Source organism: Heloderma suspectum, chromosome 6 (genome assembly GCF_057233095.1).
Source record: "Heloderma suspectum isolate Gila_16-S chromosome 6, 16-S_ref, whole genome shotgun sequence".
NCBI lineage: Eukaryota > Metazoa > Chordata > Lepidosauria > Squamata > Helodermatidae > Heloderma > Heloderma suspectum.
This window is the reverse complement of record NC_139463.1, coordinates 93,352,580-93,375,881: the sequence shown is the minus strand read 5'-3', so window position 1 is coordinate 93,375,881 and position 23,302 is coordinate 93,352,580. Positions and strand designations below refer to the sequence as shown.

Genomic DNA, 23,302 nt, shown 5'->3' with positions numbered 1-23,302 from the left:
TAGGTGTTTTAGTTGGAGTTAGAGGGCATCTGTGGTGTCAGAGAGAGGGAGATGATCTGCTGGTTGGTGTGTGGTATTCTAAAAAAAAAAAGACTAAGGGAAAGCTGAGGAGAAAGTAAAAGCTTGAATATGAAGCTATTCTTTCTCTGGGGTATAACCATGTGTGGCTGGTGAACATCAGGAGTAGGGAGCAAGTGGCTGGTTATGCCAGGAGGCTGCCCTTGCCAGAAGAAGCTTATACAAGCAGGCAGTAAAAACCCAGATAAACTGTTGAAGCAGCCAAAAATACAATGGGAGGAGTTGTGGTGTCAGGAAGACTGTACCCATAAGATGGGCCTGGTTGGAAGGTTATTTGACTAAGGTGAAGGTTCAGGGAATTTGGCCTGAGGTAAAAGAAGTTCTTAGAGGCTTGTAACAGTGGCAGTGTCCCTTTAGACCCCAATAATTGCCACTAACCAATGTTTTGAAAATGACAATGTAAATATTAGTAATCCTTTATGCACAATCCCTTTAATAAATTCCTTGTTTAATAGTTCATCTTGTCTCTAGTGTTGATGCCTATCTCACACCTAAGCCTCTTATACCAGCTACTAAGAGGTTTTAAAGTATTCCGAATTGGTGACAGAACTGGTGACAGCAGAAAAGGGTCAGCTTGTAGAACTCTGAGCTATAACAGCAGAGAGTTCCTTAGGCCCAGAAATATAAACATTTGTTATAAGAAGAAACCCTATAGGTGGGGTTGTCCAGTGAAGGAACAGTTTTCCCATAGGTGATGGGGAGAGGAAATCCCACATAGTCCCTTTGGTCAATGGGGCAAGACAACACACTTATCAATACATAAGGAGAGTTCATGAGGAAAGGAGAGCTTCAGAGGAAAGATAACCATTTCTGTCTTAGACATATTTAGTTTGAGACTGTGATGAAATGTCCAAGCAGAAATATTAGAGAAACAGTTGGAGCTATGGGTCTGGAGGGAGGTAGAGCTGGATACCGTTGGAGTATAGGTGATATTGAAAGCCATGGGATTTAATAAGGTCACCCAGGGATGATGTGCAGAGAGAAAGAAGTGAAAGACCAACAATAGATCCTAAGGGACCTGAACAAGGAGAGGGAAAACAGAGGAAGAGGTTCTTTGGATGAAAACACTGAAACAATGAGTATACGAGTAGGAAGAGAACCATCCAAATCACAAAGACTTAGGTCAGAATCACAGAGAGCTAGGGCATAACAAGAATTATAATTAATTAAAGACTGAAACTTTAGACCAGAAGCAGGCAACTAGAATGGGGTGTGGGGGTGGATGATCCCCCACCCAGTCAGTCCTCTCTGTGCTGAATGATGTCAGGAGGCAAGGCCATACCTGTGATGTCATTTGATCCCCAGAGGGCATGTCAGAATGATGATCCTACTGGTGTCTTTGCCAGGAACTGATCTCGCTGCATGCAGATTTTCTCACATTGGAACAGACCCACCTACAACAAAGTCGCTTTGCCTACCCCATGCATTTTCGCAGTGGGGACATGGGGCAGGTGAGGCTGCAAATTTTGGCTTTGCTCATCCTTGGCCTTCTCTGCACAGGGAAGGCAAAGGACAAGCAAAGTCCACTTCTTCTACAGTGCTTGTAGGAACTCCTGTACATGCCAGATGAGTATTCAGCTACCACTATCCCAATTCCCTTATGATCAGAGGGGGTCCCCTGTACACTGCTCACCTGCAATCACAGATTAGAGATGACAATGGAATTCCTTTCCCTGCCTTCACACAAATCTAGGGATGTCAAAGAAATCTGCTGTGGATTCAAATGAGGCCGGATTCCTTGGAATCCAGCCTCAGGAATCCGCAGTGGATTGGGACCACTTACCTCCGCTCCAGGAGGACTGGAGGTGGAATGGCACTCGGCTGCTTCTTCCAGCCAGAGCCATTTGCCTCCTCCCTCTCCCTGCCAATTGCCTTTAAAAAAATGTCTTAAAAAAAGACAATCAGGAGGATGTGCCCATAGACTTATACGCAAATAGAGTCTTGAATCTATGTGTCCATAGGCTTATACGCAAGATTCACGGCTCTATTTTGCATGTAAGTCTGTGGGCACATGCGATCAGCAGGATGTGAATGGTTGAAATTTGGGGGGGGGGAGAAACGTTCAGTACAGCACTAGTAACACCACACACACACACACACACACACACACCCATAAGAGCAAAAGGGTAGGAAAATAACCAGGGTTAAATGCATCCAGCTAATCATAACTACACTGTTCCTATTTTATCTAAGTTCTTCTTCTAGAAATATCTTACTGTCAAAGATGTCAGATTTCTTGATCATATTTATTCCCCCATTCCAGCCTCTCAACCTACTTATCTCTTCTCTCTTCTCTCTTAAAACTGCCCTTTTTTGTCTCAGCTTTTATATGTTATAGATAGCCTGTTCTCTTGTAACCGTGATGAATCAGGAGGGCTCAGCTTTGCCATACATTGAGTCCCTATGTTCTTCTTCTGATCTCTTTGCAAACATTTATGTAAAAATGAAACAACTTGCAAACTACAGACCCTTCAGCACCACAGTGTACCCCAAAGCCCCTTTCAAGCTCCTTGTCTTGCTGGCTGTCTACTGAACCTCTAGTTTGTATTGCAAACTGGATGGCACTAAGGCCATCTGCTGTTCCTTTGGCTTTCTGAATCTTTGGCCTTTCGGTACAGCACACAGAGAAAATAAATTAATGCAATCACATTCAAAATGCTATGTCGAAAAAGAAGAAGAAAGAAGACAGTTCTGTTCCTTCGCACTCCCGCATTCAATTAAAACAAAACCTTTCATGTTCTTTTGTTTCTAAAGATGAAGAACTTTGCAAATCTTGGTAAATTCCTATTTACAAAATAATCTGAAATGAAATTATCATGCATCTGCACCAGCCTAATTCAATACCTACAGCCATTCCTAACATGAAGATGACTATATATCTGCCTGACATATAGCTGATGAGGAGCCTGTCAGAAAAAGAGAGAGGTAAAAACCCTAATTCAGCACTAATATGAATGAATCCACAGGAATTCAAACACAGATGTTTAAAAGCAAAACACTCAAAGCCCTGGGCCTGGATGGATGAGTCTGGCCATTTGGGTTTCTCCTGCAGGTTTGTTTTGTTTTTAAATCTCAACTTTGTCCCAGGTATCGAGAAATTTGGTAATCAGAAATGAACTGAAAAGCAGCTCTCAGTGATCCCTAGTCAATAGGGGTGTAGCTCAGTGGTAGGGCACATCTTTGCATGCAGGAGTTCCCAGATTCAATCTCTGGCATCTCCAGGTAGGGCTGGAACTATTCCTGCCTGAAATCCTGGAGAGTCACTGCCAGTAAGTGCTGTCAACACTCAGCTAGGTTGCCAAATGGTCTGACCAAGTATAAGGCAGCTTCCTATCTTCCTAAGTTCCTAACATTCTTTCACCCCCACATGAAAGCTCATTACTGCTTATGCCAGCCATCTATCCTAGCATGTACATGTGCATGAATGGCTACTGTTAGCAAACCTATTCTACTTGGATTCCAGGCCCATGGTCTTACAGCTTCCAAAGTTGTCTTTGAGAATTTCCAAAGTTTCATGTGCAGCTCATTCTTCACAACAATGCAGAGAATACCCTGCTCCATCCCAAGGCCCCTTGAGGTCTTGAGAACTTGCCTGATGTTTCTTCAGTTCAGCTCCATGCCCCCTCTGCCTATTGTTTCCCCTGGGTTGCTTGCTTTGCCACTTTTTGCTGTTATTCTCTTTACCTGCTAAGAATCCCATCATTATGCCTAAATCTCTGCCTGGCAGCATCATACACACTCTCATGTTCTTAATCTTAAGGGAGGTTTGCAATGCATTCAGTAGATAACTGGTAATTTTGTTCTTCTGTGATAAACATATATTATTCAGCAATGCTCTAGAGAATATAGGACTTTGAATTTACTGAGTCCTCTGTAATTACTAAAAGGACCCTAATTAAATTTGCTGCTTGCCAAATCCCCTATGGAGTTTCAGTGGCCACTGACAAACCTAAAACAAAACAAAACAAAATGTGAAAGATAGAACAAATGCACCCACCTGCATTTCAGATCTGGAGCAAGGGAGAAACAAGTCTGATTCTGATCACTTTTCCCTTATTATGCCAGACTTAAAGCCTATGAGCAAACGGAAAGAACATTCAATCCAGGTTGTTCTTTAGCCATGGAAACCTTTAGGATAATGGTGTAGATGCAAATGAAAACATTTTTTTAACTTTTTGTGTTTAGTATGGAACCAGGGCTAAATAAATGAATTAAAGTGATTTAATGTATATCCTGCTTTATTTCCATGGAACTGAAAGTGATTTGGAAAGGCTTCCCAGTAAATCACCTAGCCAAGTACTGACCAGGTCCCATCTTGCTTAGCTTCAGCAAGGTTACATCAACACATTCCTTCAGACCATGCCCTGGAACCACGTGGTGTTCCTGCTGGTCAGTCAGTCTCTCTTGGTGTACTGGGCAGATGCTGCTAAATGTGAGATCCAGGAGCCTCATCCCACTGTTCTTAAATATGACCAGTCAGGTGGTCTCATATTTGGTGGTGTTGCTTCTCAGACCATCGTTCTCTCCAGCCTAGTGAGCTTTAATGAATACCCTCCCGGGATAAGCTCTGAGGATCTCAAGTAAGAATCTACCCCCACCCCCATCAAAAGTATACCTGTGTTTATATTATATTCTCTAGTAGGTCAACCATGTGGGCAGGCTTGAGCTGTAGAAATGCATGCATTGTTGTTCAGTCGTTCAGTCATGTCCGACTCTTCGTGACCCCATGGACCATAGCACGCCAGGCCTTCCTGTCCTGCGCTCTCTCCCGGAGCGTGCTCAAGTTCATATTCATTGCATCCGTGATGCTATCTAGCCATCTCATCCTCTGCCGTCCCCTTCTCCTTTTGCCTTCAGTCTTTCCCAGCATCAGGGTCTTTTCCAGGGAGTTTTCTCTTCGCATTAGGTGGCCAAAATATTGGAGCTTCAGCTTCATTATCTGTCCTTCCAATGAGCACTCAGGGTTGATTTCCTTTAGGATGGACTGATTTGACCTCCTTGCAGTCCAGGGGACTCGTAAGAGTCTTCTCCAGCACCACAGTTCGAAAGCATCAATTCTTCGGCGCTCAGCCTTCCTTATAGTCCAGCTCTCACAGCCATACATTACTACTGGGAAAACCATAGCTTTGATTAGACGGACCTTTGTCGGCAAGGTGATGTCTCTGCTTCTTACTATGCTGTCTAGGTTGGCCATAGCTTTCCTCCCAAGGAGCAAGCGTCTTTTAATTTCATGGCTACAGTCACCGTCTGCGGTGATCTTGGAGCCCAAGCAAGTAAAATCTGTCACTGCTTCCATTTCTTCCCCTTCTATATGCCAGGAAGTGATGGGGCCAGATGCCATGATCTTCGTTTTTTTAATGTTGAGTTTCAAACCAGCTTTTGCACTCTCCTCTTTCACACTCAACAAGAGGCTCTTGAGATCCTCTTCGCTTTCTGCCATTAGGGTGGTATCGTCTGCATATCGGAGGTTGTTGATAATTCTCCCAGCAATCTTAATTCCGACCTCTGATTCATCCAACCCGGCATTTCTCATGATGTACTCTGCATATAAGTTAAATAAGCAGGGTGACAATATGCAGCCTTGTCGTACTCCTTTCCCCATTTTGAACCAATTGGTTGTTCCATGTCTGGTTCTTACTGTTGCTTCTTGACCCTCGTACAGGTTTCTCAGGAGACAGGTAAGGTGTTCTGGTACTCCCATCACTTTAAGAATTTGCCACAGTTTGTTGTGATCCACACAATCAAAGGCTTTAGCGTAGTCAATGAAGCAGAAATAGACGTTTTTCTGGAATTCTCTTGCTTTCTCCATGATGCAGCGAATGTTGGCAATTTGATCTCTAGTTCCTCTGCCTCTTCTAAACCCAGCTTGTACTTCCGGTAGTTCTCGGTTCGCATACTGCTGAAGCCTAGCTTGTAGGATTTTGAGCATCACCTTGCTGGCATGTGAAATGAGCGCAATTGTGCGGTAGTTTGAACACTCTTTGGCGTTGCCCTTCTTTGGAATTGGAATGTAAACTGACCTTTTCCAGTCTTGTGGCCACTGTGGAGTGTTCCAGATTTGTTGGCATATTGAATGCAGCACTTTAACAGCATCATCTTTTAGGATTTTAAATAGCTCGGCTGGAATACTGTCATCTCCGCTAGCTTTGTTGTTACTAATGCTTCCTAAGGCCCACTTGACTTCACTCTCTAGGATGTCTGGCTCAAGTTCAGTGACCGCACTATCATGGCTATCAGGGACATTCAGATCTTTCCTGTATAGTTCTTCTGTGTATTCTTGCCACCTCTTCTTAATCTCATCTGCTTCTGTTAGGTCCCTGCCTTCTTTGTCCTTTATCATGCCCGTCTTTGCACAAAACGTTCCCTTGAGATCACCAATTTTCTTGAAGAGATCTCTAGTCTTTCCCATTCTGTTGTTTTCCTCGATTTCTTTGCATTGTTCATTTAAGAAGGCCTTCTTGTCTCTCCTTGCTATTCTCTGGAACTCTGCATTCAGTTGGGTATATATTCCCCTTTCTCCCTTGCTTTTCGCTTCCCTTCTTTCGTGAGCTACTTGTAAAGCCTCATCAGACAGCCACTTGGCTTTCTTGCATTTCTTTTTCTTTGGGATGGATTTCGTTGCTGCCTCCTGAACAATGTTACGGACCTCCGTCCATAGTTCCTCAGGCACTCTGTCTATCAGGTCTAATCCCTGAAATCTATTCCTCACCTCCACTGTATATTCATCAGGGATATGATTTAGGTCATACCTGAACGGTTTAGTGGTTTTCCCGACGTTCTTCAATTTAAGCCGAAATTTTGCAAGGAGCAGCTCATGATCTGAGCCACAGTCAGCTCCAGGTCTTGTTTTTACTGACTGTATGGAGCTTCTCCATCTTTGGCTGCAAAGGACATAATCAATCTGATTTCGATATTGACCATCTGGTGACGTCCATGTGTAGAGTCGCCTCTTGTGCTGTTGGAAAAGAGTGTTTGCTATGATCAGCATGTTCTCTTGGCAAAACTCTATTAGCTTTTGTCCTGCTTCATTTTGTACAGCAAGGCCATGCCTGCCTGTTATCCCGGTGATTTCTTGACTTCCTACTTTAGCATTCCAATCCCCTATGATGAAGAGGACATCTTTTTTTGGTGTTAGTTCTAGAAGGTGTTGTAGGTCTTCATAGAACCGATCAGCCTCAGCTTCTTCGGCCTCAGTGGTTGGGGCATAGACTTGAATTACTGTGGTGTTGAATGGTTTGCCTTGGATTCGTACTGAGATCATTCTATCATTTTTAAGATTGTACCCCAGTACTGCTTTTCCCACCCTTTTGTTGACTATGAGTGCTACTCCATTTCTTCTAAGGGATTCTTGCCCACAATAGTAGATATGATGGTCACCTGAATTAAATTCACCCATGCCTGTCCATTTTAATTTGCTGATTCCCAAGATATCGATGTTCAATCTTGCCATCTCATGTTTGACCACCTCCAGCTTACCTTGATTCATTGATCTGACATTCCAGGTTCCTAAACAATATTGTGCATGCATTACTATAGCACATATCACATTCTGAAGGCTGATAAAGCACTATTCACAGATATAGGTTTGTTGCGTTATTGTTGTTGTTGTTGTTATTTGCATTATTATTATTTGCATTATTAAGTTTGTTGCATTATTATAACATAGAGTTATGTTTACTTCATAAAATGCTATATATCAATAGTTTCTGTACACTGATATAGTTTGATTGACATTCCTATGCAACCCATCCTGGATAAATGCTCTGTGCCCTGCAGTGCAACCCTGCAATTCATTCAGTATTTTTGCAATGCCCATGGATTTTGGCATAACACAAACTACAGCTTTGCCTTTTAAATAAAACCTCTCTGATGTCTGTCTTTTTGATGTAAATCATGTGTATGTGTGCATGCGAACATGTGTGCGAGCATGCTTACGCATATGCACATGTGGCCCCCAGCCTCCCCAGCATACTGCAGATACAACCCTTGGGGCCAAGGGTGCACTCCTGCATTAGGATGACACACTGACTATTAGTGGGTGGGTATTGCAGAGGGATCTCATGTTTTGGGGCGTGTTTTAGGGCTAGGTGTGATGTGGAAGGAACCGACTTCTTCTCCAGCTTGGATTACAGTTCTACCTGAAGAAATATGGGGTGATAACATTCACCTAATGTTGGAGACAAGCATTACAAGCTACCAATGCTCATATTTCCAGAGTAGGAAATAAGAGTTTCAGTGATATCTCCAGTACACATTTACATTGTTTGTATTGTTTCCCTGTAACTCATCCTGAATTAAGAACCAGCTCATAAAATGTGGCATTTTTATTTTTCTAATTTGTATTTATTTATTACATTTATATCCCACCTTTCTTCCATCATGGAACTCAAGGTGGCTACATGTGGTTCCCAGGTAGTCTCCCCTCCAAGCACTGACTAGACCCAAGCCTGCTTAGCTTCAGCAAAGTGGCTGCCTCATGTGCCTTCAGACTATGCCCTAACAGTGTTAATATTGTAATGAATAATTATTACTGAAGACAGTGCACAGCTATGTGGCAATAACATACTTATGACTGAGATTGCAAATTTCATTCTAGTGTCATGATGAAGAATTACCAGCACATTTTGGCTCTGGTATTTGCTATAAACGAGATCAATGAAAATCCTCAAATATTACCCAATCTCACTCTGGGATTCAATATTGATGACAGCTATTTGGATGCAAGGTTGACATTTCATGTCACAATGCAACTTATTTCCACAAGGAACACATTTGTCCCCAACTATAAGTGTGACAGCCAACACAATCTAATTGCAGTCATCGGAGGACTTCACACTGAAACTGCCCACCACATGGCAAATGTGTTGGATATCTACAAGATTCCTCAGGTAGGGTGTATGTTGGGCATATGAAAAACTTCATAAGTAGTTTGTGTTTGGGGAGTATGGGAATTTACAAATGATTCATACTTCTGTTTTTTTTCACATGTGATTTGAAGACAGAGATGAGTTCATTTCATGTCAATAAGCAGACCTTATAATTTGTGTGAATGCCAAATCCAGAACAAGGGAAGGGAGATATTTATTATCATACATTCATAGCTGGAGGGGGGGGATCCATATGGGTGAACAACAGTTTGGGAAAGGGGAGCATAATACCAGAATCTTTGTGGCTGGAGATTGCACTGCTGCAGTAAAAAAGTTTCATTCTTCCCTAAGGATTACTGGGGTAGGAAAAGGGACAGCATATTTTGCTTAATACATATGGTTCCTTCCGACAGATATTGCCTGAAGAGCCTAGGATGTGGTCATAAGAAAGTGGGTAATTCAATAACAAATTAATCAAACCCCTTTATTGTGGAAAAATGTGTCCTTTTTATGAAAGGGGAATCATACTGAAATTGTTGTATTTATGGTTCATGTGTACGTTCGGAAAGGAGCACTCCTCTTTCTGTACTCTGTTGCAGAGGCATCCACAGGGATTTTTCCAGATTGGAAAAGCTGCACAGTAGCATATGATGTTAATACGCATGCATAATGTGCACTGCTATGGCACACCTGCACATTTCTTTGTGTGTCTGCACATGCTTTGTCACTTAGAGTCATGTTCCATGATATTTAGAAGCCAACACAGTGGTAGAATATCCTGAGAATTTGGCAGTACTAATGGAGAAGATTATTATAGACCAACTTCACACAAGAGGCATTATGAACACCAACAAAATTGTATTGGGAGTGAGGGCTATAAGAAACAACAACCCTAAGTATCATAGAATCAAGAACAAGACTGAAAGAAAAAACAGCATCAACAACCAGACTTACAAATGCAGAACAGCAGTCTTAAGAATGTCATATTGGGGATTTTATAGCATTATTGTCCTTATAACATTGGCCACTTCACATGAGTTGTCTTTCTATTTCCCCTCCCAATGACATGTATTTCAGCTCTCATTTGGGTTTGCTCCAGGGATTGTTGATAATACTGAAGACTTTTCCTACTATCGCATAGTCCCAAATGAAGCACTTCAGTACACGGGGATTATCCAATTACTTCACCATTTCATGTGGACATGGATTGGATTCATTGCAGAGAATAATGAGAACAGAGAAAGGTTTGTGCGGAAGATGCTTCCAGTATTTTCCCAGAATGGCATCTGTTTTGACTTCATAGAAACATACCCCAATTTGGGTTTTGATGAACGTCTTGATGAAACAATTGATTGGCTGATAGAAACATATGATAAAGTGATGAACAGCACTACCAATGCATTGATCTACTATGGAGAACTTAATAGCATGATCCTTTTGAGATGGGTTCTACATCTACCAGAAATAGAAATGGAAGGAGCAATCCAAAAGCCAAAAGGTAAAGTCTGGATTCTGACGGCCCATATGGATTTCACCTCATTAGTCTACCAAAGGGGTTGGGATATACAAGCTATGCATGGTGCTATATCCTTTGCAATTCATTCCAATGAGTTACCAGGATTCCATCAGTTTCTTCAGCACAGAAATCCTTTGACTGCGAAAGATGATGGTTTTATTAAGGTCTTCTGGAAGCAGGCATTTGGCTGTGTATACCCAGATTCTTCAAAGGACAATGCAAGTGAGGATATCTGCACTGGGAAAGAGAGGCTGGAGAACCTTCCTGGGCCCTTTTTTGAAATAAGCATAACTGGTCATAGCTACAACATCTACAATGCGGTCTATGCTGTGGCTCATGCGTTAAATGTTATGCATTCATCAAAACCCCAAAGCAGAGGAATTATGGGGAAAGAAAAAAGGAAGACTCAGAATCAGCATCCATGGCAGGTAAGATTCTGCATAAGCTGGAGGCTTTTTCTAAATGATCTGCATTTGTATGGGAGATACTACAACATGGATTTCCTTGTATTTATTTTATTTTATTTTATTTTATTTATTACATTTTTATTCTGCCTGATAGCTGAGGCTTTTTGGGCAGTTGACAATTAAAACCATAAAATACAACATGAAAAGAGACAACATAAGTTTTAAAAGTTCAAAAGTACTATGTAAAACCAAAATAAAACCCAGCAGCAGTTACAGCCCAGGAAAATCATTTTAGACTCCCAGAAGTCATTTTAGACTCCCAGCTGTCCATGGAGGTTCAGGTGTCAGCCGTGAGCTGGACAGTGTTGTATCAACTGCATCAGATACAGTGGCTGCACCCCTACCTTCCCAACTATCTGCTCCCATCAGTAGTACATGCCCTGGTCTCCTCTTGTCTAGACTACTGTAATGCGTTCTACATGGGGTTACCCTTGAAGACAGTTTGGAAGCTGCAGATGGTGCAAAATGCTGCAGCTCACCTGATTAAAGGCAGCCACCGTCATGATCACATCACTCCGGTGCTGAATGAGATGCACTGGCTACCAGTTGTTTTCCAGGCCAAATTCAAGGTGTTGGTTTTGACCTTTAAAACCCTATATGGTTCTGCCCCAGCCTATATCAAGGAGCACCTCCAACAACACCAGACAGGCCTCTCAACAAGATCAGCCTCGTATGGCCTTCTCTCTGTTCCATCAGCCAGGACTAGGGATGGGCAGATTCCCTACCTGCTGGTCCAGCCGGGAATCCGCCCTTGGGGGGAGGCAATCCATTTCACCCCCCCCCCCCGGAATCCTCTTCAGCTGGCTCTGCTCCGTCGCAATTCCACGAAGCCACCAGCTGGCTCCTAAGCGCCAGCGATATGGCTGTCATGCCGTATCACTGGCTGAGGGGTATTGACTGTGGACACAAATGGTGTCCAAGATTCCATTGTGTCCGTGTCTTAGCTTAAGGTAAATGCAGCTATAAATGGCTACATTTAGATTAAACTAAGACCTTTAGGGCCGCAAATGGCATCCTGGATGCCATTTGCGTCCCTGCTTTTCATTCACGCGATAGGCTACACAAATATGGGAGGAAAGTATGCATTTGGGGCATGCATTTTTTCAGTTCAAAATGAAATAAATACAACCCTCACATTCAGGGATGTGAACAAGATGAACTGAGCTCAGAGGTGAAAATATGAGAATCTCAGTGGCAGCTCGTGATTCCAGTTCTGGAGGGGCAGTGATTCCATTCTGCTTACCAGCAGCCAAAACTCTAAAGGTGCTCTCCAATGTGCTGAGCCTTATCCCCAACATGGTTTCAGCACCTTGGAACCTCTAGAGTTTTTGGCTGGTTGTAACTAAAACCCAGAATGGACTCACTGCCCCTCTGGAACTGGAGTCACCAGCCACCACTGGAGAATCTCAGTAAGCGCAACTCTCATGGATTCTCCCACCCCTAATGGCTGCATAGGCCCACTCTGCCTTCTTCATTGTTCTGCTGTCCAATCTCTCGCCCTCAGGTTCCAGTGCAAGTGCTGCGGCTGGTCGCCCTTGGGCTGTGTAGGCATTCTTTTGCCTGTCCAGCAGATGGACCAAATTTTAGCCTTCTCTACCTGTAACTATTCTATCTGAATAGCTGTGGCTCAGGGGAGGGTGGTATGAAGGCATCCATCACCAGGCATAGGACTGGGTTAACTTGTCCTGAGTTATCAGTCAGATCACCAGGCGGCTTCCGTTTATTTAAGTATTTACCCACCCAGGGCTCTGTTTGTTGCAGATCTTATGTAGGAATGTACGAAAGTCACTTACCTGTGACAAAATTTCATTTGCGGTGGGGGGGAGGAGCTCCGTCTCTCCCTCTGAAATTCTGGCCGGGAGGGAGGCGCCCCGTCCCTCCAGCCATGAATCCTGCCGGCCGGGTCTGCGAATGGCGGCAGCCATAGCCACCACCGTTTGCGTCCCTGCAGTCAGCCGTGATAGGCTACGTAAATGTTTACGTAGCCTATCATGGTATTTTTTGAAAATCTTGCCATGATAGGCTACGTAAATCTTTACGTAGCGTATCACTTTTTTTTCTTTTCTTTTAACTTGGAAATGGCGGCGGCAGCAGTCGGTCGGAAGACTGGCCGCCGCCGCTGCCGCACCGCCGCCACACCACCGCCGGAGCCACCGCCGCCAGGGACATTCGCACAAGGTAAGTCCTCTCCGGGGGAGGGGTGGGGAGATGTCAGAGAATTTCTCCACCAATTTCGGGGGGCCGAATGCGCTGGCATTTGGCCTCCCCGAGATTCGTGGAGAAATTCTCTGACATCCCTAAATTAGTTAATTACATTGTGGTCCTCTTTCACTGTGTCATCTCTGTATTTCCTGGGTTTGTTCACAACACATCTCATTTCTATCTCAGCAGGAATGATTCAGATCCATGCTGTACAGTTGTATCTTTTAATGAATCGCTTCTGTTTTCCTCTTCACTGTAGCTCCACCACTATCTGAGACAAGTTTCATTTAACAACACTGCTGGGGACCAAGTGTCCTTTGACCAGAGTGGGGAAATGCAAGAAGGACTGGACATTATGAACTGGGTTACATTCCCAAACCAATCTTTCGTCAGAGTGCAAATTGGAAAGATGGATCCCCAGGTTCCCGCAGACCAGGCATTCTCCATCACCACAGACACCATTGTGTGGCACAGTTGGTTTAACCAGGTAGGACTTGAATGGAGGCATTTTGGAAAGTGTATGTCCAACTTTTGAATGAAATGTGTGTGTCCCATCACAGGACTAGAGGGGAAAGGATGCTAGTACTCTCAAGCATCACCTACGAATGATAAGAGTGATGGAGCAATTGACTAGGTTGCATATTGGTATGGAGCTTCATCACATGAGGCTGAAATACTGCATTGTTACCTGGGCTTTCTGCTTCCGGTTTCTTTGTGGGATTACAATGGGCTCCTTTACATAGGGACGTGTGATTTGAATTGAAAACTTCATTTCTCGGCAATGTTCTATATGTTTCATTATGCAGTGCCAGCAGTATTATACTGTAATACCATCATTTAATGGTGCTTTCATGAACTTCCACCATGCACTGAAAACTTGGTTGTTCAGGCATGCATTTGGGTGGGTTAGGGTATTTTTAGAATATGATGTTTTAATGCTGTACATCTCCCAGAGCAGCTGGGTGACTGTCCAGATGGGCTATTAATAAATCAAATAAATAAATAAATAAATAAATAAATAAATAAATAAATTCATTACACACTGCCAATATCGCACATTAACATTTGTTATTGGCTTATCTCCAATCTTTTAAAAATGGGTTGAAGCTCAAAAAGTACAGGAGATGCTCTGGAAGGTGACAATGTCACGTAAAGGACCCACAAAGTTCTGTGAGTGCCCAATCATGAGCATGCAATAAAAGCCTCATGTAGAAATGCTCTTAATGTTAGTCAATCATTAATCTGGCTAAGTTTGCAAAGTCTGTTCCCATGGCAGGAAGATTGACTACAACACCTCTTCATGTGGAATCTTTGGGGGAAGGACTATAGCTCAGTGGTAGAGTATCTGCTTTGCCTGCAAAAGGTCCCCAGCTCAATACCTGGCATCTCCAGGCAGGGCTGGGAAAGATACTTCTGTGAAACCCTGGAAAGCCACTGGAAGTCAGTGAAACCAGTACAAAGCTAGGTAGACTGGTTGTATGACCTAATAAAGGTCAGCTTCTTATAATTTTCCTTTTAGAGCTGAGCCTACATTTCTCATGAGACAGTTTTTCTGAGAACATTTCTGATGTTTTTCTTCTCACCGCCCACCCAAAATGGTTTTCAGAGTTTCCGTTATATATTCTCCATGCTTCTTTTTGTAGTGGCCTCCAGTTCCCCTCCACAATCGCCTGTAACAATGTGAGGGCTGAGGCATTGTGTAGGGCACAAAATGGTGGCCCGGCTGCCAACATAGTTGCTGTGCTGTCATTTGCAAGTGGTAACAAAAAAATGCTTAGTAAAAAACGAATCTGTTCTAGTGATACTGCTAATGGTGAGACCCATTCCCAAGAAGCAGTTAGGGAATTTCTCCTCTCTCTGGAGCCAGCTTAATGATTGGATAACCTTAAGGACCTCCATCCCGACATGCAGTCCATTTCTCTGCCCACAAATAGGGTGGAGAATTTCAAGAGGGAATTTGTGTAGAGCTTTAGCTCCTATGCATGTTGAACTGAGAACATTTGGAGTCATGGACACTTAAATGCCTTTCAGATTCTCTATGCTGGCTCATTAATAGGCCATCTGGGAGAAGAAGCACTGGGTTTTTGAACACCCTTCCCAACCATGAGAATAAACTTTGAGAACCATAGCGTATGAACACCAAAGTAAAACATCTTTACATAGACTACGGCGAAAATAAGGGCAACGCAAATAGTGTTGCCCTTATTTTCGCCGTAGTCTACGTAATCTTTACGTAGACTACAGTGACCAAATAAGGAACAGGAATGGCGGCTCCCTATGGGGGCCACCATTATCCGTACGCGCTTTTTTTTTTTTTTTAAAGTCACCCGTGATAGGCTATGTGATGATTTACATAGCCTATCACGGCTGACTTTGCAGATCTAACCGTGATAGGCTATGTTAATCGTCACGTAGCCTATCATTGGGGGGGGTTTCTTTTATTGCAATGGCGGCGGCGGCAGCCAGTCGAAAGACCGGCTGCCGCTCCCGCCCTGCATGAACACCCGCCGAACCGCCGGCCGGACCCGCCGCCGGGAGGGACATTCGGCAAAGGTAAGTCCTGTCCCGGGGGGGGTGCGGGGTGCGGGGGGGTGCGGAGAATTTCTCCCCGAAACTTGTTCGGGGGGCCGAACACGTTGGTGCTCGGCCCCCCGAAGTTTCGGGGAGAAATTCTCCGCCAACCCTAATGGGTGGGCTAATGAGAAGGGCCTCTCTTTCTGTTCTTAAAGTGCAGGCAGGCTGATATGGGTGTAGGCGGTCCTTCAAGTAACTTGGTCCCAAACCGTTTAAGGCTTTAAAGGTCAAAAACAGCACTCTGAATTGGGCTTGGAAACGCACCAGTAGCCAGCACAGCTGGCACAGTATAGGGGTCATATGATCGAATTGCCCCGCCCCCACCAATACTCGGGCGGCCACATTCTGCACAAGCTGGAGTTTCTGAACTGTCTCCAAATGCAGCCCCACCTATAGCGCATTACAATAGTCCAGCCTGGACATGACTTGTGCATGGATAACTGAGGCAAGGTCCGTCTTCTCCGGATAGGGCCACAGTTGTTGTACCAGTCTAAGCTGGTAAAAAGCACTCCTGCACACCGCAGCTAACTGGGCTTCCCCACTTATCTCAGAGTCCAGGAGGACTCCCAGACTGATCATTTGGTCTTTCAGGAGGAGTGCAACCCCATCGAAGAGCAACTGTAAACCTCCATCTGAAGTAGTTGGTTTCCCAACCCACATTACCTCTGTCTGGTCTGGATTAAGTTCCAGCTTGTTCACCCTCATCCATCCCAAAACAGCCTCCAGACTCTGGTTCAAGAGTTTCACAGCCTCCCTGGGATGTGCAAATGGAAATGAGAGGTAGAGCTGAGTATCATCCACATACTGATGACATTTCAGCCCAAACCTCCTGATGACTTCCCCCAGCGTTTTCATGTATGTGTTAAAATTGATCCATATGAAATGTATATGAGATTATACACACATGCGCACATGCACACACACACACACACACACAAAAGTACAGCTTCTGGAAAAAAGAAGAAATTATACATAAACCTCAGCAAAGGCAGACCAAATATCCATATATGTAACCCTTTCTGAGTGGCTCCTATATGCCACCCATTCAAATATTGAAAAGCATTGTTAGATCCTCAATCCATTGCATTATAGGAGGTGAGATTTATCCTTCCAGTGTTGTAATATCAGTCTTTTAGCTGCCAAAAGGTGCAGAGAACCCATTTACGCTGACCGTGCATTAACTTCCAGGTAGCAGGTAAAAAATTTAAGAGGACCTGTATGTCAGTAAACATTAAGGAGTGTTTCAATGCAAAGTGTACCTTCTCCCAAAAAGAGACAAATATTGGACATTGCCAAAACATATGATTAAGTGAAGCATTAGCAGTATCACACCTCCAGCAATTAGCTATCTAAAAAAACAAATAAACACTCATTAAAGAGACATTGTGGTGTGCAGTCCACAGAGAACAAAAGTTTTTGCAGAATAAGTAGACTGAGATCCATAGATGCTTCTGATACAGATGCTAAAATACTGACCCACTGATTAGGCAAAATGAGATAATTCAGTTCCTTACTTCATTCCTACTAAAGACTAGGGATGTTGGAGAAATCCGCCATGGACTCCAGTGAGGCTGGATTCTTTAGAATCCAGCCCTTTGGGGTCCGTGGCGGAACGGCCTCCCCCCCCCCCGAAATCCCCCCTGGGACAGACCTGGCTGAGTGTGGCTGTGGCGGTGGCTGCGGCAGCTGCTCCAGGTCATCTTCCAGCCACTGCAGCTGCAAATGGCGGCCATCATAGCGGCCGCCATTTGCATGCCTACATTAGGCCATGATAGGCCACGTAAGTATCTACGTAGCCTATCATGGCAAAAAGCAGGCACGCAAATGGCGGCTGCTACGCCATTTGCACCCCTGCCTTTTGCCGTTGTAGGTTATGTAAAGATTTACATAGCCTTATTACAGCAAAGAGCAGGGGCGCAAATGGCATAGCGGATGCCATTTGCATCCCTGCCTTTTGCCGTGATAGGCTACGTAAAGATTTACATAGCCTATCAGGGCAAAAGGCAGGGGACGCAAATGGCATAGCGGCCGCCATTTGCATGCCTGCCTTTTGCCATGATAGGCTACATAAATACTTTTTACGGACTTGCCACGGAGCAGAGCCGGCTGGGGAGGATTCCAGGGGAAGGGACAGATCACCTCCCCCCTACCGCGGATGTCCCCACCTGGAACAAGGGAAGGGATCTGTACATCCCTAATCTACTCTTTCTTTGATCGATTAGGCACAGCCCCTTTCCAAGTGTAATGACAACTGCCATCCTGGTTATAGGAAGGAAAAGAAGGAGGGGGAGCCATTCTGCTGCTATGACTGCATCCCATGTCCAGAAGGGAAGATATCTGACAAAAATGGTGAGATGCTGTTATTCAGAGCAACATATATGCCACAGTCATAGAATCATAGAATAGTAGGGTTGGAAGGGGCCTACAAGGCCATTGAGTCAGTTACAAGCTCAGCTCCAGGCACCCCGTCCTTTTAGGTGAGCTGAGTAGCTACCAAACTTTTTCAGTGGTGGCTTTGTCATTGTGGTATTCCTTGTCTTTATCAGCCTTTGTCATCATTTAGGGTGGCAGGTTTAAAACCATGGTTTTGAATTCCAGGCTTTTAATATTTCACCTCCTCCTGATAGCATTGCAGCTGCTGGAGATAGGGTGTTTTAATGGTTATCATGTATGTATTTTTAATGTATTTATTTTAAAGATTACCCACACTTCCACTCAAAATGTGAGACACTTTGTATGCGCAAGAAACACTGATACTGTGTTTGTGAGACTGAGTAAGTCCACAGTTCTTTTTCTTTTTCTTTCATCACATGACTTTTCAAGAACTAAAACAGGTTTTGAAGAGACCTATAATATGGAACCATAACTTGTCTGCTTTTCAGACATGGCTGACTGCTTAAAATGCTCTGATGGCTATTTTCCAAACAGGGACCAGTATATATCCATTCCAAAGACTGAAGAATCTTTGGGGATTGGCTTAGCTAATGGTTCATTTTTGCCTCTTTGATCACAGCTCTGGTGCTAGGAACATTTCTCAAGTACCACAACACTGCCATAGTCAAAGCCAACAACCAAAACCTCTCCTACACTCTCCTCATCTCCCTTCTGCTCTGCTTCCTTTGTGCATTGTTCATTGGCCAACCCCAGAAAGTCATCTGTCTCCTCTACCAAACTGTTTTTGACAAATGGAGTATAGAATGGCGTTCTTTTAAAAAATCCTCTTCTAGCCACACAAAAGCTCCTTGAAGGTAGTACTGAGGTGGTATTAACCCCACTAACTTTAAGCCATATATACAAAACAACATCACCAAACTGTTGGAGGGGGTGTAATACATGAGGTACGTACCATCATATATGGTGGGAATGTGGACAACTACATAGCTTTTGAACGGAGGCCTTTCAAGAATGCGGTGATATAACAGGAGGGGAGGTTCACGTGAATCCTAAATTGGCACTTCTATCTGTCTTTAGTGGCTTCAATGAACATGTACCAGACAAAGAAATGTTGATGTCTATGATGGAAGAGTCTCATCAACTAATAGCAAAGAATTAGAAAGGAACTACAGATCTATCAATAATTGTGCGGTATAACTGTTTTTTGGAATACTGTGTTGGCTGAAAAGCCAACTAAACAGATAAGGGCACAAAAGGAACAAAAAGTATCTGACACATTTGTTACAATCTCGTATAAACTTACTGACTTTATCGACAAATAGGTTCCTAGAGAGGACCACCAGCATGTGGTAGACAGATATGGAAGGATACATTTAGATAATTAGAACTAAATCTTAAACTTCTGATGAACGTCTGTAGATGAAGATAAAGTTATTAATATATTCAAACTCCTGTGATTCCTGTTAACTGTAGCTGGATTTCCTACCTAATGTATGTGTTTTGTTCATTGAAAAATTTGTAATATTTTTATATACTCATTATTTATATTTACACACACACACACATGTATATGTGTGTGTGTGTGTATCAGAGGTCGGAATTAAGATTGCTGGGAGAATTATTTATTTATTTATTTATTTATTTATTTATTGCATTTATACCCCGCCTTTCTCCCTCTCGCAAGGAACTCAAGGCGGCTTACATTATCCTCCTCCTCACCGTTGTATCCTCACAACAACAACCCTGTGAGGTAGGTTGGGCTGAGAGTCTGTGACTGGCCCAAAGTCACCCAGTGAGCTTCCATGGCCAAGTGGGGACTAGAACCCAGATCTCCCGGCTCCCAGTCCATCACTCTCACCACTACACTGCACTGGCTCTCTACACTACACTGAATTATCAACAACCTCAGATATGCAGACGATACCACCCTAATGGCAGAAAGCGAAGAGGATCTCAAGAGCCTCTTGTTGAGGGTGAAAGAGGAGAGTGCAAAAGCTGGTTTGAAACTCAACATTTAAAAAACTAAGATCATGGCATCTGGCCCTATCACTTCCTGGCATATAGAAGGGGAAGAAATGGAAGCAGTGACAGATTTTACTTTCTTGGGCTCCAAGATCACCGCAGACGGTGACTGTAGCCATGAAATTAAAAGACGCTTGCTCCTTGGGAGGAAAGCTATGGCAAACCTAGACAGCATAGTAAGAAGCAGAGACATCACCTTGCCAACAAAGGTCCGTCAAATCAAAGCTATGGTTTTCCCAGTAGTAATGTATGGCTGTGAGAGCTGGACTATAAGGAAGGCTGAGCGCCGAAGAATTGATGCTTTCGAACTGTGGTGCTGGATAAGACTCTTTCGAGTCCCCTGGACTGCAAGGAGGTCAAATCAGTCCATCCTAAAGGAAATCAACCCTGACTGCTCATTGGAAGGACAGATACTGAAGCTGAAGCTCCAATATTTTGGCCACCTAATGCGAAGAGAAAACTCTCTGGAAAAGACCCTGATGCTGGGAAAAACTGAAGGCAAAAGGAGAAGGGGACGGCAGAGGATGAGATGGCTAGATAGCATCATGGATGCAATGAATATGAACCTGAGAACACTCCGGGAGAGTGCGCAGGACAGGAAGGCCTGGCGTGCTATGGTCCATGGGGTCATGAAGAGTCGGACACGACTGAATGACTGAACAACAACAAAATACATATATATATATACACACACACACATATACATGTGTGTGTGTGTGTGTGTGTGTGTATCTCCATATCCATATCCATATCCATATCCATATCCATATCCATATCCATATCCATATCTATATCCACACCCAATAGCATGGCTGTGCCCCATTAGCCATGCCCTGAGACCCTTTAACACTTCCTACTGAATGCACAAAACACTGGGGACCAGAGGGGCACCCTGACACTGGGGACATGTCTAGCTCCTATCCCATGTATGCCCCCCCCATATCAACACAGTGTGCATCTGCGTCTGCAGCACAGAATCCTACATGCATAGTTTTCTACAAACGCTGGTTTCCAGGGCATGAACATGGCATGATTGGCATTTCAGTGAGCATGGATGCCTATACACATAAAATTATATCAACTTATGCCTGTGTGGACATCAGGTTGTTGGACCAGGGAGTTGTGCACTGATAGTGGTGGCCAAAGTGGCATAGCACTGCTTGCCCTTTACAGTGCATGGTCATGTCATGTCTAACATTTCTGAGATGGGCTTAGGTCTACTGACAGCAACATGTCCAAGGAGGAAGAGATCTCATCCAGCGCTTCATGCTTCATCCATAGGGATGTGGGGAGAAATTCATTCAGGTAAAGACTTAATGCATATTTAACTTATTTTGCACTTTCGAACCACTATGTGAACCAAAACTTTGTTATCCTTCAAAATTGCACTTCTCCCAATTTTGCAGGTAGAAAAATGCAAATATTAGAGAAAATAATTTGGGGGGAGGCGTCGTTATCTTGGGAAAACTGCTTGCAATAATGTGCATATTAGACAAAATGCATACAAAATGCATGTACTAGGATATGTGCTCACAAAAATATTCATGATCATTTTTTGTACAAAAAGTAACAAAAATAATCTCATTTTGGGGCAAACTGAAGACTGCAGAGATTCTGACATTTTGAGATGAGCTGAACTTCAGGTTGACACAAAAAAGAGAGAGACTGAGAGAAAAAGAAATTGGAAAGGTTTGTCCATCGATATAATGTATGGGCAAATGAACTACCTCAGTGAGACTGAGCACAGATATGATGTCTTCAAAATCAGCTTCCCCAGGTCCAACTGGAACTCTGCAGGGTCCAGAGCATACTATGTCACTGGATGTTTCTCTTTGCACTTGGTCAGCTTGATATTTGCAATACACTGTTTTGTACTGAATCAGTCATCAGTGGCAATCCTCACCATTATTCCCTGAAAAGAGTATCATGTCACATTAAAATGAAATACATTACCTAAAGGACCCTGAAATAAACTTACCATGTGCATGTTTCCTTCCTTTTCTTTTCAGATATGGCTGACTGCAATCCATGCCAAGATGATCATTATCCAAACAGGGACCAGAATTTTTGCATTCCCAAAGTTGTGACGTTCTTGTCCTATGAAGAACCTTTGGGGATTGGCTTAAATATTGCAACTCTTACCTTTTCTTTGATCACAGCTCTGGTATTTGTAACATTTATAAAACACCACAGGACTCCCATAGTCAAAGCCAACAATCGGAACATCACCTATACTCTCCTCATCTCTCTCTTGCTCTGCTTCCTTTGTGCCTTGCTATTCATTGGGCATCCTGAGAAGGTGACCTGCCTCCTCCGACAAACTGCATTTGGCATCATTTTCTCAGTAGCTGTTTCTTGTGTGTTGGCAAAATCCATCACAGTGGTTTTAGCATTCATGGCCACTAAACCAGGATCCAGAATGAGGAAGTGGGTAGGGAAAAGATTGGCCTTTTGCATTGTTCTTTCTTGCTCCCTTATTCAAGCAGGAATTTGTGCTGTATGGCTGACAACCTCTCCCCCATTCCCAGATGTAGACATGCACTCAGTGGCTGAGAAAATTGTACTGGAGTGTAATGAAGCTTCATCCATTATGTTTTACTCTGTCCTTGGCTATATGGGTTTCCTGGCCATTGCCAGTTTCATTGTCGCTTTCCTCAGCCGGAAATTACCTGACAGTTTCAATGAAGCTAAATTTATCACTTTGAGTATACTGGTGTTTTGTAGTGTGTGGTTATCATTTGTTCCAACCTACCTAAGCACTAAGGGGAAATACATGGTAGCTGTGGAGATCTTTTCTATCCTAGCCTCCAGTGCTGGGTTGTTAGGTTTCTTATTTTCCCCCAAATGTTTCATTATTCTTCTAAGGCCTGAGCTGAACAATAAGAAGCAGCTCATAAAGAGATAGCTCTGATGAAATGCCCTCAATAGCCTATCTCTGCACCCCCTCCTGCTTTCTGAATTCCTTTCAATTTTAGGGTACCTTGGTTTTTGAATGTGCATGAAGAACAAATTAAAGGAAAATAGCCATGGGTCTGCACAGCCTACTTTGTTGGTGAGTTGCTTTTTTAAGCCGCTTTGGTGAAGCAACAACAGAGTGGAATACCAAAACATTTGCAATTTGTTTGGGGTTCATATAGTTAATAATTATAGCATGTTCATGTGCTATCACATCCCTAGCAGTC

General features: G+C 43.5%; 1 protein-coding gene across 1 annotated transcript; it reads left to right on the top strand.

Annotated features, from left to right (window-relative positions):
- Positions 1-10,028: 10,028 nt before the first annotated feature.
- Positions 10,029-23,025, top strand: LOC146341858 (vomeronasal type-2 receptor 26-like). The gene is made up of 4 exons (XM_084807709.1): positions 10,029-10,889; positions 13,390-13,617; positions 17,927-18,053; positions 22,130-23,025. Exons 1-4 carry the CDS (start codon positions 10,140-10,142, stop codon positions 23,023-23,025), a joined length of 2,001 nt encoding a protein of 666 aa, XP_084663835.1. The 5' UTR covers positions 10,029-10,139.
- Positions 23,026-23,302: the final 277 nt, after the last annotated feature.